The 18,988-nt window shown below is 44.8% G+C and overlaps 1 protein-coding gene across 3 annotated transcripts in view; it reads right to left on the bottom strand.

Annotated features, from left to right (window-relative positions):
* Positions 1 to 18,988, bottom strand: part of SPTBN1 (spectrin beta, non-erythrocytic 1) — a 178,991-nt gene that overhangs the window by 39,064 nt on the left and 120,939 nt on the right. For all 3 annotated transcript variants that reach the window (XM_053383641.1, XM_053383644.1, XM_053383642.1), the window contains exons 15-19: positions 17,277 to 18,033; positions 10,979 to 11,181; positions 5,941 to 6,031; positions 2,664 to 2,810; positions 1,651 to 1,914 (exon numbers count right to left, since the gene is read on the bottom strand). In XM_053383641.1, the coding sequence (XP_053239616.1) occupies positions 1,651 to 1,914; positions 2,664 to 2,810; positions 5,941 to 6,031; positions 10,979 to 11,181; positions 17,277 to 18,033 (1,462 nt within the window). The remainder of the gene's footprint in view (positions 1 to 1,650; positions 1,915 to 2,663; positions 2,811 to 5,940; positions 6,032 to 10,978; positions 11,182 to 17,276; positions 18,034 to 18,988) is intronic.

Below are 18,988 nucleotides of genomic sequence, written 5' to 3'. Positions count from 1 at the left end.
TTGTTGCGGTTATAATAAATCAAAAAATTAAAAAATTGTCCAGTAGCACCTTAAAGGTAAAGAGATCCCTGACCATTAGGTCCAGTCATGGCCGACTCTGGGGTTGCGGCGCTCATCTTGCTTTACTGGCCGAGGGAGCTGGCGTACAGCTTCCAGGTCATGTGGCCAGCATGACTAAGCCACTTCTGGCGAACCAGAGCAGCGCACGGAAACGCTGTTTCCCTTCCCACTGGAGCGGTACCTATTTATCTACTTGCACTTTTGTCAGGCCTGGTCGTTGTCCTCTTCAGATCACCACACAAAGTTTATAAAACTTTTTATTGCGTATTAACAAAACAATCTTATAAACGGTTCTTAAGTATTATTCCTCAGAGTCACTTCTTTCAGATACCTTCTGAGCTCTGCTTCTCCATGACCAGCCACTCTCAAAATGTCGAACGCGCCCTTCCCTTTGTTTTCCCCGCTCTTTTTTCTAACCTCCTGGCTAGAGCTGGCCTGTATCTCCCCTCCTCTGAATCTGAGCTAGAACTTAACCCTTGCCTTTTCTGGGAACAGCCGGTCCCTCCCTGTTGTTCCTCCTGTTCTCTTCTATTAGATTCACTGCTCCCCTCCCCCCCTTAGGGAATGCTTTCTCCCTCTGAGAAACTGGAAACTTCTAACTCTTCCCTGACAACTTTGACGTGCTTTCGAACTGCTAGGTTGGCAGGAGCTGGGACTGAACAACGGGAGCTCACCCCGTCGCAGGGATTCAAACCGCCAACCCTCTGATTGACAAGTCCTAGGCTCTGTGGTTTAACCCACAGCGCCACCCGCATCCCGTAGCACCTTAGAGACCAACTACGTTTGTTCTGGGTAAAAGCTTTTGTGTGCATGCATACTTCTTCAGATACCTGTTGTTGTTATGTTATGTATTCTTTGTTTCAATTTTGTATTTTAATGTTGCAACCTGCATTGAGACCTTAGGGTGAAGGGCAAGTAAATAATAATAATAATAATTAAAAAATAATATTTATCCCGCCCCCCCCCAGCCGAAGCCAGACTCAGAGCGGCTAACAACAGTAAAATAATACAACATTCTAAAATCATTTCATTATAAAATCAGTTTAAATCAAATTCATGGCAACCATTGGGCTAGAGTTCTGTGAGGATTGCCAAAGGAGGGGGGCAGGCTGTGCCCTGGCCAAAGGCCTGGTGGAACAGCTCCGTCTTGCAGGCCCTGCGGAAAGATGTCAAGTCCCGCAGGGCCCTAGTCTCTTGGGACAGAACTTTCCACCAGATTGGAGCCACAGCCGAAAAAGCCCTGGCTCTGGTTGAGGCCAGCCTAACCTCTCTGTGGCCTGGGACCTCCAAGATGTTTTAGTTTGAAGACCGTAAGGTCCTCCGTGGGACATACCACGAGAGGCGGTCCCGTAGATATGAGGTATTATTATTATTATTATTATTATTATTATTATTATTATTATTATTATTATAATATAATATAATAATAAATACTTCAAGAGTGAGGGATTTCAGCCACCTTGCGTGCTCGGTGTTTGGAAAGGCAGTTGTGTAATTTTAATTTTAGAAACAAGGAAATGCATATATTCATATCTTTCTCTATCTCCAACCACCTCTCCTCGCTGAAAGAAGCTGCTCCGATCACTTCACCTGTTGCTTCTTCAGCAGAATATTGACGCTGGTGAGGTCCTTGCCGTAGTCGTCTGACTGAATCTGGCTTTCCAAGCCATTCAGCCACTTATCCAAGTCAGCGCAGCTCTGGGTGAACAGCTCAGCCTTGTTGGCATCAAAAAGCCGCTGGGCTTTCGTCTGGGTGGTGTTTTCAAGCACTTCCCACATATGGTGCAGGCTCGTCAGCTTCTCTTTCACGATACCCTCCGTTTCGGGTTTCTCAGCGATGAGCTGCATCCCTTCCTGCAAACGAACAGAAACCCTTTAAGCTTTGTGGGTTAGAACAGCCTGGGGACCAGAAACAAGTGAATGTTAATGTTTCTTTCTTTCTTTTCTGTATAACAACTAAGGGTATGTTTTGTCACTTGAAATTAAAAACCAGTTTTTAAAAAAATAACATGAATCAGCTGTTACCTCGCTGATTCAAAGAGCAGGTATACGTCATTCTCTCCACATTAATGGCTGGAGGGAAAGCTGAGAGGACAGCTGTTCTGCGGTGACTGAGGGGATTCCTGGTTGGGATGAGACTTGAGCCAAGGACTTTAAAGCCCAAAGCTGGCATTCTTTTCTTACTAAATCAGCTAGGCCTCTCCGCAGCCTGGAAACATCCCTGAGTATAGTAGCCTGGATCCTACATATGCATGAAAACACCAGCCTTTAGCTGCCCAGGTGAAAAACAGAGCTCACTGTCACTGCTCTCACAAGGTAACCGCAGGCAAGTCGGTGCGGCGAGGATTTCAAAACACAACAGAAGAAATTATATAAATTCACAGCACTGCCTCGACACATTCAGGAGGAACTCTTTTGCCACATCAAACTAATATTAACCCAAAGGCTTGGCAGTCAAAATGGCGCTGTGTGTCTCCAAAGCCAAATGCTCTGAAGCATAAAATGAGCATTTAAAAACAAACAAACCAACAGCAGGCACCTCAGAGACAGTTCCTTGGACATCTTGTGGGCTTTCACACAGCTTTTCCCCCACACGCGCTCACCTTTTCAATTTTGTCAAGCCACTCTTTATTGGAACCAAGCTCTGCCATGAAGGCCTGGTGTTTCAACCATTTGCTGTGCAGGTTCCTCGCTTCATCATAAGACATGTCCTGCGCTGTAAGCATCTTCTCATTAATCCAGAGCGACAGCTGTGGGGGGGAAGGGGAGAAGAAGAAGAGGGGTATTTTTTGTGTTGTGGCTGCAGATGCCTCGGGGCGACTCCTCCAACCATATAACCCTCCCCTCCTCTAAGAAGAAGACGATTTGTTCCCATCGTTCTTGTTGCTCTGAGTGGAAAGGGAATGACAGAATGCAGCGACCTTCCTTGGGTGTTATGCCTCTCCTGCGATGGAGAGTTGGGGATAAGCATGGCGACTCTGCTACCTCTGTTGCGCCGCCATCTCTGTCTCCACCATCCTCCTTGTGTTGGAGGGTGAACGTTTGCAGTGGGTCATCTTCTCCACTCGTATAGGATCTCTGCATAATTTGGGTTCCTTGGTGTTATTGGAGCACAGCTTCCACCCTCCCTGGCCATTGGCTAACTTTGCCAGGGATGGTGTGAGTTGTAATCCATAAACACAGATTCCCCAGGATGCTAAACTCGTGGGGAACATACACAGGTAGAGTAGTCTCCTCACTGCAGACATTGGCTGCATACGTACTATACATTTGAAGCACATTTAGGAAGAGTCTGCTGGATCGGGATAATGGCCCATTCTGTCTTCATAGTGGCCAACCAATTGCCAATGGGAAGCCCAAAAGTAGACCCAGAGTGCAACAGCACTCTTAGCACTCGCAATGCCCAACAACTGATACCCAGAGGCATGTTGCCTCCAACAGTGAAGCTAGAACATAACCAGTCTTGGTGAAGGCTGGAGTAGGTAGTACTAGGTGGACCAGCGGCTTGACCCAATGTAAGACGGTCTACACATTTACTAGCATTCAGCACTTGAGATGTATTGGGCATCCTTGCATTAGGTTCAATACAAGAAAGCCACAGCTCTTGAAGAAGTTTTTGGATTTGATATACCGCTTTATCACTACCCTAAGGAGTCTCAAAGCGGCTAACATTCTCCTTTTCCTTCCTCCCCCACAATAAACACTCTGTGAGGTGAGTGGGGCTGAGAGACTTCAGAGAAGTGTGACTGGCCCAAGGTCACCCAGCAGTTGCATGTGGAGGAGCGGGGAAGCGAACCCGGTTCACCAGATTACGAGTCTACCGCTCTTAACCACCACACCACACTGGCTCTTGACTTTGCCTGGTGCTGATGACCACCTGCTATTGCCTAGCCCAGATCAGCAGGCCCCCAACCCGTTGGCTGTTCTTCCCGTTTAAGGTTGAGGAAAGCATGTGGCGTGTTCAGAAAAGCAGTGTGCTTTGCATCTCTCCAGCCAACTGCCCCAACAGGAAAATATGTGCACAGTTTGCTGCTTGCAGCAGAAGTCTCCCACACAGAGAGGACCTCGCCTAAGGCGGGCAGAGCGGAGCAGGATGGCGAGCCCAGCCGCCCCTGGCTTTAGCCAACAAAGGGCATTTTTCATTCATTCACGAACATTTGCAAAGGTCACTTCATAAAAGGCTCGTTAAGGGCGGCAATAAAAGGGGAAATGTTCCGGAATTAGAAGAATCTGCCTTTCAGAGGAAGATAACAAAGAGGCCTGTTCATGGACAAAGGAGTTTCCTGCAGGGGCCTCTGTCCCCAGGGCAGCAACATGTTCCTACTGGGTGCCATATTATCCTGACCTATGGAAAGATGTGTTCTCAGGCTCCTGTCCTGGAACATCATGAGATAAGAGCATAGGAAACTCACACTAAGTCAGGCCACTGGCTCAGCTAGCTTAGTGCAGTCTATGCTGACTGACAGTGGCTCTTCGAGGTTGCAGGCAGATGTCACAGACTGGCTGGATGCCAAGGAGCGGTGGGAGCTGGGGAACCCTCAAGGGAAACCTCAGGGGAAGAAAGCTCAGAGCTAGGGAATTGGTGGTGGGATGACGATGAGTGACCAGAGGGAGAAGGTGTTGGAAGCTGAAGAGGTAATAGGGTTTAGTGAGCAGGAAGAGGCTGTGGCAGAGGGCAGTTCAGACTCGGAGGCAGAAGCAGAGGTTGAAGAGGAGAGGGGCCAAGAGGTGGAGGCAGGCTGGTGGAGAAGCCAGGCTGTCTCCCCCATCCGCTTGGTCTCCCAGAACCCGAAAAGGTATGAAGAGGGTGGAGCAAAGACAGACAAGGTGTCTGAGTCTCAGATTGCTTGGGAAGGAACTGGGGGACTAGGTGACTTAAGAGAGCTGTGGGAAGACAAGAGACCTTCCTCGTTGGGGCAAGATCTAGCCAGAAGACTTACTGTGCTCTCTAGGCCTGAGCCGTTGTGCTTCTTTGAATAAAGCCTCAACTTCATGGGCGCCTTATGATTTATTGCTGGCCTGCTCCTAACACCTGCCCTGACTGCAGGAAACATTATCAGCTCGACTGGGAGATGCCATGGATTGAACCATTCCTTCTCTTCTATCCTTTGCCCCATCTGTCCCAGGCTCTGAAAGGCCTGGACGACTCGTATTCTACGATTACAGAGAGCTGCCTCATGCTATTCCACCAAGCCTGCACTGTCAACTCTCGGCAGGAGGCAGCTGTCAAGATCTCAGACAGATTAAAGCCTTTCCCAGCCCCACCCTGGGAAAGAGGTGTGGGGTGCAATGGGGAGGGTGGGATTTCCTTGCAGCCCTCTGGCTTATTGGGGCTGCTTCTCATGAAATTTCTCTCCTTTCTGGGCAACGCACCAAGAAGACTCTCTTCGATCTGAATGTGAAATGCATGTGGATTTTCTTAACAAAGTGAGACAACAAGAAACTAGTCACCTGTGGACTTTGTATTCTGCCATATACAGATTTATTTTCCATGAACAGAGCGGGGGGGGGGTAGGGGGATTCACATTAGATCATGTCCATCTGGGAATATTTGTTTTACCCTTTACCACCTAATCTCCAGGATCAAGTCCACAGGGTGGACAATATCCCATTTTTTAAAATAAAAAGAGACAAATTTTCTTTAACCGCTAACGAAAAAGGTAGGCGGGGAAATTCTCTAATAACTGGCTGCCATTAGAGGGTAGGTAATCAATTGCTTCAGGAATGATACATCTTATCTATTATAAGTTAATGGATCAGAGATGAAAGACAAATGGAAACCCAAAGGGAAAGAGCGTGATTCTAAGCCAGCTTTGTTCAAGGAGAAAATGAGAGGCCTTTCTTGCCAAATATTCATTTCCCTCAAAAAAAAAACCTTACCTCTTGGCAATCCTGAAGAAACTTTTGAAGATCTCTGTTGTCTTTTAATCTCATCAGAAGCTCGCTGGCCACCTCCCGGTTCTTCTTATGCCTGTTGAAAACAAAAACAAGGAAGGAACTTCTTAAAATGTGGAAACTCTGGAGGACTTTTGCGGTTTTGATTATTATACGCTGCCTGAATGGAAGCTTTGTTGCAGCTCTGAGCATATCTCCCAATCTTTTGGACTCTCCAAACATCCTCTAATCGGGGACAACACTCCTTGAAAAGAAGGACACAATGGCAGGCCTCAGAACTTTTCCCACACACAACAGAATGAAGCAAAGCATTATGGAGAGTTGTCCGTACAGAATAATGCAGGAGACATCAACAAAGGATGGGGCTTTGTGTTTAAGGTCTGTTCTGGGGAGGGGCAGCAGTCTGCAGAACTATGGGTGCTGGAAAAATGAGATACATATTTCCTAAAAAGAATTCCTGCACTCCTTAAGAGAGACAGCAGTTTGAAACGTTACTAAGGCAGCTATAGTTTTTGGGCAGCCAAAACACTTTCCCCTCAGAAAGGAGCTGAGTGGGGGGCACAACTGAGAGAAGATCCCTTTCCCAGTAGGCGGCATGTCCTTACAGCAGTTTCCTGCGCTTTGAAACCAGAATTGGAGGGGGTTGTTTTATTATTTATATGCCACCCACCTGACTGCGTTGCCCTAGCCACTCTGGGCAGCTTCCAGCAAAATACTTCAAAACGACCTTGACAGATTAGAGAACTGGGCCAAAACAAACAAGATGAATTTTAACAGGGAGAAATGTAAAGTATTGCACTTGGGCAAAAAAAAATGAGAGGCACAAATACAAGATGGGTGACACCTGGCTTGAGAGCACTACATGTGAAAAGGATCTAGGAGTCTTGGTTGACCACAAACTTGACATGAGCCAACAGTGTGACGCGGCAGCTAAAAAAGCCAATGCAATTCTGGGCTGCATCAATAGGAGTATAGCATCTAGATCAAGGGAAGTAATAGTGCCACTGTATTCTGCTCTGGTCAGACCTCACCTGGAGTACTGTGTCCAGTTCTGGGCACCACAGTTCAAGAAGGACACTGACAAACTGGAACGTGTCCAGAGGAGGGCAACCAAAATGGTCAAAGGCCTGGAAACGATGCCTTATGAGGAACGGCTAAGGGAGCTGGGCATGTTTAGCCTGGAGAAGAGGAGGTTAAGGGGTGATATGATAGCCATGTTCAAATATATAAAAGGATGTCACATAGAGGAGGGAGAAAGGTTGTTTTCTGCTGCTCCAGAGAAGCGGACACGGAGCAATGGATCCAAACTACAAGAAAGAAGATTCCACCTAAACATTAGGAAGAACTTCCTGACAGTAAGAGCTGTTCGACAGTGGAATTTGCTGCCAAGGAGTGTGGTGGAGTCTCCTTCTTTGGAGGTCTTTAAGCAAAGGCTTGACAACCATATGTCAGGAGTGCTCTGATGGTGTTTCCTGCTTGGCAGGGGGTTGGACTCGATGGCCCTTGTGGTCTCTTCCAACTCTATGATTCTATGATTCTATGATTCTATGAAATATAAAAATGCCAGAAAACATCAAACACTAAAAACTTCCCTGTACAAGAAAGCTCACCTGGCAAAACCAAACACACCCAGAAACACATACATATCCAGCCTCAGGTATTCTAGACCAGGGGTGTCCAACTCCCAAGTGACCGCGATCTACTCACAGAGTTATAAACTGGCAGTGATCTATCCCCCTTTTTTGGGGTTCAGGTCAAAGTTGAGCTTTTTTTTAGGGAGGAGGAAAGCCCCGCTTTTGGGGGGGTGCAGGGCAACATTTTTGAGCTTTTTTTAGGGGAGCCAAAGTTATTGAGCTTCTTTTGGGGGAGCCAGTGATCTACCAGTGATCTACCACAGATGTCCAATGATCTACTGGTAGATCACGATCTACCTCTTGGATGTGCCTGCTCTAGACATTTCGGACTACAACTCCTCTCTTCCCTATTCAGCCTGTGAAAATGGGGAAGAGTATTCCCAAGAGGCACATTGCGTTCTCCAACATCAGAAGGTTCGCAGGGATTATTCTACTAGTAATAACCCTGCCCTGTATATCCATATTATTACTGCTACACTGCAATTGAAGACATGTTGAGCCCCAGAGAGTGTCCTGTCTAACTAAGGCTGCCTTCTCAATTCCGGTGAGATTTGAACCCAGAACTCTGTGATTTGCAGCTTCCTCTCTTGGCTACACCGGCTCTCGTTGTATGTGCTAGAAGTGAAGCAAGCTAGGCAGAGAGATGGTACCTTGCCAAAGGCCACCTAGCAAGCAGGAATTTGAAACCAGCCCCTCTCCCTGTTCAAGGCTCCCAAACTCTCACCTGCTGCACTATAATGGCATTTCACTTCTAGAAAGAAAATATGAGGTCCATGTGGTTACATACGCTCCTTTTTTTTGTAGGGGAAGAGAACATTAGATTGTAAAACCATGCTGGTTACAGACAGTGGTCATGCTATTTCCTGTGCATCATTTGAGCTATATTGAATTTAGCCACAGAGACTGGGCCAGCTTCCCCTGCGCTAATCAAATTAGGATTTCTCTCCTGTTGTACAGGGCAAAAATTGGTCCAACTTTTTATTTTTATTTTTCATTTAAACCACATTAAAGTTAACATGCTTTGACCAAACTTGAAGCCTCTTTCTGATCCCATTACCCATTACGAGGCTTTCACACAGAAGACAAGTTTTCCTCAAAGGCTCTTTAATAAGTCACTGCTATGACTCAGCACCCCATAAACTTACTTCCACCAAGGCCAGCTCCAGCGGTTTCTATAATCCCTAAAGAAAGTAACAGCCTTAAGATTGCCTTGCAGGTGATTAGGCTTATGTAAGCGGAGGCTGTGGTTTTAAAAAAGAAAAACATCCATAAAAATGTGTCGTTGTTTCCCCAAAAAAAGCTTAGCGTCTTTCCAGACGCAGTCACAACATTAAAACAAGCAACCCAAACTTGAAACTGCATGTGCTCCATCTTGTGCTCCATCGCAGGAGAAGTTGGTCATCCCTATTCAGAGGCAACCCACAGTGGTATCTTTCAGGTGTTGCCGAACTACAACTCCCATCATCCCCAGTCATTGGCCATGCTAGCCGGGGCTGATGGGAGTTGGGGTCCAAAATGTCTGGAGGGCACTAAGTTGGCGAAGGCTGGTGTGGCAAGCTTTGTGAGCCTCTCTTTCCTTCTGGTTTCCTCATTTTGGCAGCCATTTTGTGAGGGAGAAACACAGGTGGTAGCTGACAGAGGAAGGAGTCTTATACCAAGACAGAGCGCTGGTCCATCTCATTGAGCACTGGCAACTCCAAGAGAACAAGAAGAGCTTTGCCAGATCAATCCAGAGGCCCTTTAGCTAAGCATCCTGCATCCCACAACCAACTGGATATGCCTATGGGAAGCCCACAACCTGAGAGGAATTGCAATAATAATAATAATAATAATAATAATAATAATAATAATAATTATTATTATTATTATTATTTATACCCCACCCATCTGGCTGAGTTTCCCCAGCCACTCTGGGCAGCTCCCAGTCAAGTGTTAAAAACAGTACAGCATTAAATACTAAAAACTTCTCTAAACAGGGCTGCCTTCAGATGTCTTTTAAAGATAGGATAGCTGCTTATTTCCTTCACATCTGAAGGGAGGGTGTTCCACAGGGTGGGCGCCACTACTGACAAGGCCCTCTGTCTGGTTCCCTGTAACCTCACTTCTCGCAATGAGGGAACCACCAGAAGGCCCTTGGCGCTGGATCTCAGTGTCCGGGCTGAACGATGGGGGTGGAGACGCTCCTTCAGGTATACAGGACCGAGGCCACTTAGGGCTTTAAAGGTCAGCTCCAACACTTTGAATTGTGCTCGGAAACGTACTGGGAGCCAATGCAGATCTCTCAGGACCAGTGTTATGTGGTCCCGGCGGCCGCTCCCACTCTTCCACTTGTAATCAAAAGTAACCAGTATTCAGAGGCGTGTCACTCCGATCTGGGGCAGCAGCTATTCAAGGTCAGTCAGGGATTGGAAAAACTCAGGCCCTGCTGTTGAATCTGGCCCTCCAGGCCTCTGTCTGACTCAGAACACTGCCCAGACCACACTGCTCACTGGCTCACCCCGTGTTTTTTGCCTGGCTGGAATATGTCCTTGAAATCTGATCCTCCCTGGATTTCAGCATGTGTAGGAACTAGCCCACTGCCAAAAGGTAAATGTTTTCACTTGTTCTGCTGCCTTCTGTCTCTGGACCCCCTCCCCATAGAACAGGTGGCCCCTCAAGCAGGTGCCCAGAAGGGAATGAGGCCCTCGGGCTCTTCATCCCTACTCTAAACGAAAATTCCCAAGGAAGAACCTCGAATGTTATCCGTGCAGACATGTGCCTTTTCCGCTCAAGTGATGAGGCGCGGCAGCTGACATCCCAGAGTGCTGCAGCCTCAAGGGCCAATGTCAACCCTTCGTCCTGCTGTGTCTCTCACACTTCCATCTGGCAGCGGTTAACAGACAGCGCTGTGGATGGGTGGGGGTGTGCACTGCTCACGGCTAACTTCCTAAGTCTAGACAGACTTGGCAGGGACAATCGGTGCAGGAGATGTGTTGGGTGCAATTATGAGGTGGCGTTGATAGCATCTGTCAACACCTCCCATTACAATTAGCGGTCCTGAAGCAACGGCTTATGCTCCGAGAAGGTCTGCTGCTCACGGTGCAATATGAGAGCCTTTCCTAGCCAACATTTCCTAGAACAACCCAAGCAGCCTTATAAAGGGCATGTGCCCTTGGGTAGCTGCCGGGGCCACAGCACCATAGCAGGGCCTACAGCTGGCATTCGCCCTGGACTTCCCTTGAGGGAAGATCTGGCCTGGTAACACTGGTCAAGTAAAACTGGATAGCCATAATTTAATTGTGCACTGGATATAAAGCCGCATGTACATTTTGTAAAAACAGACGAACACAAATAAGGAAATGGGGAGAGTGTAGACCCAAAACTCACTAAATATTCTCAGTAAAGTCTACCTGTCATCAATGGAGTCCACTTTCTCTTGGATCTTGTCAGAGTTGATGTTGCCATCGCTAACCAGCCTCCTTCCGGTCTCTACAACTGCGTTGATCTTCTCCTCGTTGGCATCCATTGTGGTCATGAAATCCTCCTGTTTTTTGATGGCAGCTTCTGCCCCCTCCAAAGTGGTGGGCATTTCAGTGTGTGCCAAAACATATTCCTGTAATGATTAAAACAAAATGCATTGAAGATGGCGACGGAGACAGCAGGCTAGTCAGACTCCTCTGCTTTTAACTAAGCTTTTAAGTAGTTTTAAAGTAGTTTTTAACCATTTCCTGGTTTTAAACTCTCAGTTTTAACGTTTTACTAGCTGTTTTATTACCTCCTTGCTTTGTTTTTAGTTTATTGTTTTATTGTTTTATTGTTTGACCGGAGAACGGCGGGGCGGAGCAGTGGGTCGAGGGAAGCCACTTTCTACCTCCGAATAGCGATGCCCCAAGCTCGCAGAGAAAGCACCTCGCTCTCAAGTTAAAGAAATCTGGAGCATAAAGTGAAGTCTGGGAGCAACAAGGAGAACCCGGAGAGAAAAAATTTCATGGAGTTCAGCTGACAGCCGAAATCAGCACAGACGCAAAGCTATATGCAGAGCGGAAAAAGGAAAGTGAGTTGTTTCTTTCCCCCTACTAACTTTTTTAAAAAAGTAACTTTTTAAGAAGATACACTGAGTGTTTTATCATTGTTTTAAGTGATAAGGAAGGCTAATAGCTGAAGGAAACCTGCTGTGTACTTTTACTGCAGCTGAGCATTGTAGTGTGTTTATTACAACAATAAAGAAATAATTTACAACTTTAAAGAAACAATGGTGATGACCAGAAGTGGTTGCAAAACCTCAGGCTTTTCTCTGAAGGCTGTAAGACCCACCTTTAAAAGAACCACTCTAAAGCATGCGCAAACAAAAATCACTCGCTTCTACATGAACAAAGCAAAATGTGGAACAAATGAGGAAACGACTGAAATGAGTGAGAACAAGAACAAGAAGGGAAGAGAAATTCTACTTTCTCCTACCAATCTCTCTTACAGCCATAGTGAAGGACTGGTTATGCAAAGAAAGGAGTGTACTAAAAGCAGTGATAAAAGCCTGAATATATTGGAAGCAACACAAAATATCCTCGATACAGCCGATGAGGCATCCCCGAAATTGAAAGCCAAATCCCAACAGCTACAGTGAAGCCTTTCCAACGGTGACGGCACAAATATCTCTTCTGTGAATTCTCTATTGTATGCCAAGGGAGCAGCACAACACCTCCCGGAAAACTTTTCAAATCTGTGTTGAGCCCAGAGTGGGCAAGTCATCTCCACATATTTATGGGGTATGTTAGAGCATTCACAAAACCATGCCACGTATCACTGGTTACATTCAGATGCTCTATTCCCAATCCACAGTTTAGAGATGACTGGGAACGAGTGTCGAATTCAAACTTCCCCTCCTTCTTCCCCTTTCTCCACTCTTTGTCATGCCTTTTTAGAAGACTTCCTGATTCCCTTAAACCATGGTTTGCTATTAAGACTGAACCATCAAACCGTGGTTTGAGTGATCCTCAGAACTGGAATGAGGGAAAATCAGAATTCTTTAAAAAGTTGCATGAGACCTTGATGGACTATTTGGATTACAATGTGATCTTGATGGGGGATATGAACGGAGTGGTATCTACAAATATGGACAAGGCACAAAGACAGGTAGTTACTAAGGACAGTAGACTACCGAAAACTTTTTTTGAGATGACTGACAATTTGGATTTAGTTGACATTTGGAGAACAAAGAACCCCTTGGGTAGAGAGGGAACTTTCTTCTCTGAAGCCAAAATGACATGGACAAGAATTGACCAAATATGGGTAATTAGAGTACTGGCCCCAAAGACAAGAAAAGTGGAAATTTGCCCAAAAACCTGCTCCAACCATAATGCCATGAAGATGGAGATGAAACTAACACCAACTGGCTCTCTCAGATGGAGGATGAATGACACCTTGTTTAGGGATGAAGAAGTAACTAAGAAGGCCCAAAAAACCTTGAGAGACTATTTTGAGATAAATATGAATACCACTGTTGAAAAAAGAGTAATCTGGGACGCAAGTAAAGCAGTCATTAGAGGGTTTCTGATACAACAGAATGCTATAAAGAAGAGAACCGAAAACGAGAAGAAAGATAAAATTTTGGAGAAAATAAAGGAAAGTGAGAAGAAATTGAGAGCAAAACCAAAGTCGCAAGAGATCTTGAGAGAAATAAAGTTGTACCAAGTACAATATATGAAAATGATGAATCAGGAAATAGAATGGAAAATTAAACAGATGAAACAAAAGACATTTGAGTCGGCTAATAAATGTGGGAAATTGTTGGCTTGGCAAATGAAAAAAAGACAAAAACTTAATACCATTACAAATTTAGAAGTGGAAGGAAAGAATATACAGAACCCAGTGGAGATTAGAAATTGTTTCCAGAGATACTTTAAACAATTATATACACAAGGGCTACAGAAAGAAATTGACATAGATCGTTTTTTGAAAATAAATGGATTACAAAAAATTTATCAAGAAAATAAACTAATGTTGAATTATAAAATAACTGAACAGGAGGTAGAAGGTGCCATTCAGAGTATGCAATTAGGTAAATCTCCAGGACCGGATGGATTGACTTCTAGATATTACATAACTTTGAAAGAATGGTTAATACAACCTTTAAAGGAAGTCTGTAATGAAATATTGGAAAGGAAAAGGGCACCGGAGTCGTGGAAGGAAGCGTATATCACACTTATACCGAAAACAGAGACTGAAAAGACGCAGCTCAAGAACTACCGCCCCATATCATTGCTTAATGTGGATTACAAAATTTTTGCAGACATTTTGGCAAAAAGATTTTAAAAAGTATTAGTGGAAGAGATTCATAAAGATCAAGCAGGCTTTCTCCCGGGTAGACACTTGTCTGATAATACGAGAAATATAATTAATATTTTAGAAAAATTGCAAGTGAATATAAATACAAAGGCAGTTTTGATATTTGTGGACGCGGAGAAAGCTTTTGACAATATTTCCTGGAGTTTTATGAAGAAGAACCTACAGGGGATGGGGGTTGGTCAAGGTTTTGGAAATGGTATAAGTGCAATATACTCTGAACAAAAGGCTAAGCTAATTGTTAATAATGTGGTGACGGAGGAATTTAAGATAGAGAAAGGGACACGACAAGGTTGCCCAATTTCCCCATTGCTTTTTATATCGGTCCTGGAGGTCCTTTTAAATATGATTAGAAGGGACCAATTGGTTAAAGGTATACAAGTCGGAGCTAAACAGTACAAATTGAGAGCATTTGCAGATGATTTAGTATTGACATTACAGGAGCCAGAATCTAGTACTAAAAGAGTATTGGAACTGATTCAAGAATTTGGTCAGGTTGCAGGATTTAAGTTGAATAAGTTAAAAACTAAGGTTTTAGAGAAAAATCTAACAGCGATTGAGAGAGAGAGGTTTCAGAAGGAGACAGGTTTGACATTGGTTAAGAAAGTGAAATACCTGGGGGTTAATATGACAGCTAAGAATGTGAATCTATTTAAAGATAACTATGAGAAATGCTGGGCGGAAGTGAAAAAAGATTTAGAAATATGGTCAAATTTGAAGCTTTCACTGCTAGGCCGTATAGCTGTGATAAAAATGAATGTATTGCCAAGAATGTTGTTTTTGTTTCAAACATTGCAAATTTTGGATAAAATAGATTGTTTCAAGAAGTGGCAGAGAGATATTTCTAGATTTGTCTGGCAGGGCAAGAAGCCTAGAATAAAATTTAAAATACTAACGGATGCAAAAGAAAGAGGTGGATTTGCCCTGCCAGACCTTAAACTTTACTATGAGTCGGCCGCATTTTGCTGGCTGAGAGATTGGCTGCTTCTTGAAAACACAGACATTTTGGATTTAGAAGGTTTTAACAATGTATTTGGGTGGCATGCATATTTGTGGTATGATAAGGTCAAAGCACATAAAGCATTTAAAGACCATATTGTCAGGAAAGCATTGTTTAATGTCTGGATAAGATATAAGGACTTACTTGAAAATAAAACTCCAAGGTGGTTGTCACCGATGGAAGCGAAGGCTCAGAAAAAACTCAATATGGAGGCCAAATGGCCGAAATATTGGGAAATTTTGGAACAAGGGGGAGATAAATTGAAATTGCAGAGCTTTGAAAAACTAAAAAATAAAGTGCGAGATTGGCTTCATTATTATCAAATAATGGAGGCATTCAATGCGGATAAGAAAATTGGCTTCCAGGTGGAAAAATCAAAATTGGAAACAGAACTGTTAGATCCCAAAACTAAGACTTTGTCAAGAATGTATAACTTGCTGTTGAAATGGAATACTCAGGATGAAACGGTGAAATCTGCTATGTTTAAATGGGCACAAGATGTTGGACATAACATTATGATGGCTGACTGGGAACAGTTATGGACCACAGGTATGAAGTTTACGGCATGTAATGCCTTAAGAGAGAATATTATGAAAATGATATACAGGTGGTACATGACACCAGTCAAGCTTGCAAAAATCTATCATTTGCCCGATAATAAGTGTTGGAAATGTAAAAAAACTGAAGGTACATTCTTTCACCTTTGGTGGACGTGCCCAAGGATTAAGGCTTTCTGGGAGATGATATATAATGAAATGAAAAAGGTATTTAAATATACCTTCCTGAAGAAACCAGAGGCCTTTCTCCTGGGCATCGTCGGCCAATTGGTGCCAAAGAAGGATAGAACTAACTTTATGTATGCTACAACAGCAGCGAGAATACTTATTGCAAAGTATTGGAATACACAAGATTTACCTACACTGGAAGAATGGCAGATGAAGGTGATGGACTACATGGAATTGGCGGAAATGACCGGCAGAATCCGAGACCAGGGAGAAGAGTCGGTGGAAGAAGATTGGAAGAAATTTAAAGACTATTTACAGAAATACTGTAAAATTAATGAATGTTAGAATGATGTTGGGATGAAGTTAAGTGGTTTTAGCAGCAATGTTATTAAGGTCTAGGTAAAAAGGGATTGTTAATAGATGGGAACTTGAAGTAATAATATACTAAGATTAAGGATTAAGATAAGAACAAAAAGGGAAAGGATTTGCTGAATTAATTAACTGAACTGGGATGCAAAAAAGGGAGGTGTGAGGAGGTCCAGGAAACAAGTGAACGAAAGACAAGATATGGAAAGTCTGATTTGTTTTTAATTGTTATTCTATTTTTTCTGTTTTTTTGTATTTTATTTTTTTATTTTTTTATTTTTGTTCCTTTTTTGTATTATTGTAATTTTGTTTGAAACTTTAATAAATATTATTTTAAAAAAAATATCAGAACTGGAAATCAGGACCAAACTGCGGTTTGCTAGGTTCACTCAAACCACAGTCTAGCGACTGAAACTTCACGGCAAACTATGGTCTGAGAAACCAGGACGTCTTCTATTAAGGCATGCCAGAGAGGGAAGGGGCAGGGAAGGAGCCTGAACCATGGTCTGGAGAATGCAGCCAATAGATCAACTTGAGAAGATTAATTTGTAAGAAAATGGTTCTGTGAAGCAGCTCTTGAGGATCAATTAGGAAACTGCTTCCTGAGTTTTCTGAGCTCTACACCATGGGCACAGATTCCAAATTAGTTTTGTTGGTACCAAAATGTATGTGCTGCTATAAAGAAATAACTTACAGTGGAAGGTTAGATCTGGGATTTAAACCTCTTTCAGACACCATGGTAAATAGGCCCCAGAATTGCTCATATTACTTGACTGTCCTGACCTTTGACAGGCTAGACAGATAGTACAGTCATACCTCAGGTTGAAGTAGCTTCAGGTTAAGTATTTTCGAGTTACTTCCGGTGACCTGGAAGTAACGGACCGCGTTGCTTCCGGGTTGCGCTGCTCACGCATGCGCAGACGCTCAAAATGTCATGCGCATGCGCGGAAGTGGCGAATCGAGACCCGGGCACGCGCAGACGTGCAGTCGCGGGTTACGCTCTACTTAGGATGCGAACAGGGCTCCGGAACGGATCCCGTTCACATCCAGAGGTACCACTGTACATAGGAGCATAGGGGGCTGCCTTACACTAAGTCCATCTAACTCAGCATTGTCCACTCTGACCGGCAGCAGCTGTCTGGGGTTTCAGGCAGGGGACATTCCCAGCCTTGACTGGGGATACAGGAAATGAACCTGGACCCTTCTGCCTGCAAAGCAATGTTCCACCCGTGAGCTATGGACCTCCCCCCTCTCCTTCTTAACATGACACCCGCTCACCTGGTTGTTAAGGAAGGCTTCTGCTTGCTTTGTGTCTCTCAGGAACAGCTGATAGGCATGGGACTGGGAGAGAAGGTTCTGCCGGTTTTCCCACATCTTGTGCAGCTCGTTCCATCCAGTGTCCAAGGCCTGCAGGCGCTGGTGCAGGAACATGTACTGAGCATCCGTCTGCCCTTGAGTCACCATCTCGCCCATGTCTCTCATCTTCTGATAGTCCTCTTCGTAATTGTCGATCTCGTTCTTGATGTTCTCATGCTGCGTGAGCAGCTTCTCAGCCTCCGTCAGCGTGTTCGGCATGTCTTCCGAGGCGATGGCCGTCTGGGTCCGGGACAGCCAAGACTGGAAGTCGTCCAGGTCGCGCAGAAACTGCTGCAACTTGCTGGCCTCCCCAAGGGACTCTTCGCGGTTCTTCAAGGTCGTCTTCATCTCTTCCCAAACGTCGTTGATTTCAGCGAGCCTCGACAGGATGGCCCGAGCTTGGTCGGGGTGCTCCGATTCCAACTTTTCGGCTTCTTTCTGCAGGTCGCTTAACTTGGCCTCGATGGCGACCAAATCGCGCTCCATCCCAGTCAGCTTCCTCTGAAGAGCGATAACACCGGCTAGGTCGTTCCCAAGCTCTTGGGTGGATTCAATGACCTTTGTCTTCTCCCTGATCCACGACTTGGTTTCGTTGCATTCAAGGTGGTAGTTCTGGATACTGAGGGCTGAGAGCAGGGCCTCTTTCTTCACGTCAACAAGCTCTCTGAACTGGCTCCACCTTGTACAGAGAAACACAGGAGGTAAGATGGAGAAACATAACATTTATCACGGCTCCTCCTTTCCAATCTGCCAAATGTGCTCTTTAGTATATGAGGTACCTCAGCTCGCAAATAAGTTTAAAGACATACGGCAGGAGTTGTTGATCTGTGAACTGTAAGTCATGTTCCTATTGTGAACTGTGCCACAGTATTACTGCTGGAGTATCTGAATAAAGAAAATAACTAACAATTCATGGAAGAGTCTCAGGCGGACCCTCTTCCTCATTTTGATTTTGGAACTTTACTCCCCCACTTTAATGACTGTAATTCTAAACAACCTGAAGCGGTTAAGACAGGGGTCGGCAAACTAATGTCCATGGGCAACAAGCGGCCCCCAGGGGTCGTTTAACTGGCCCACAAGCCACCCCCGAACCGAGCTGCCTGCTTGGCGAGCTCCCACGCACTGCACTAAACCAGCTTCTGCGTCGCAGGAAAATCACAGGCGCGCTCGCTCGTGTGTGCGCACATTCCAGCCCACAGAGGAATCTCCGCTGGAGTGAACCGGCCCAGGCAAGGTAAACCTTGCCAACCCCTGAGTTAAGATTAAGTGGTAGAGTGGTACCTCGGGTTACATACACTTCAGGATACATACGCTTCAGGTTACAGACTCCGCTAACCCAGAAATAGTATCTCGGGTTAAGAACTTTGCTTCAGGATGAGAACAGAAATCGTGCTCCGGTGGCGTGGCTGCAGCAGGAGGCCCCATTAGCTAAAGTGGTGCTTCAGGTTAAGAACAGTTTCAGGTTAAGAACGGACCTCCGGAACTTGAGGTAACTCTTCCAGATTAGCGGAGTTTGTAATCTGAAGCGTTTGTAACCTGAGGCATTTGTAACTCGAGGTACTACTGTATTATGTATTTGGATAATAATAATATTTATATATTAAATAAGCATACGTATATAGAATTGTAATTGT

This window comes from Podarcis raffonei, chromosome 3 (genome assembly GCF_027172205.1).
Source record: "Podarcis raffonei isolate rPodRaf1 chromosome 3, rPodRaf1.pri, whole genome shotgun sequence".
In the NCBI taxonomy this organism is placed as follows: domain Eukaryota; kingdom Metazoa; phylum Chordata; class Lepidosauria; order Squamata; family Lacertidae; genus Podarcis; species Podarcis raffonei.
This window is presented reverse-complemented; position numbering and strand designations above follow the sequence as displayed.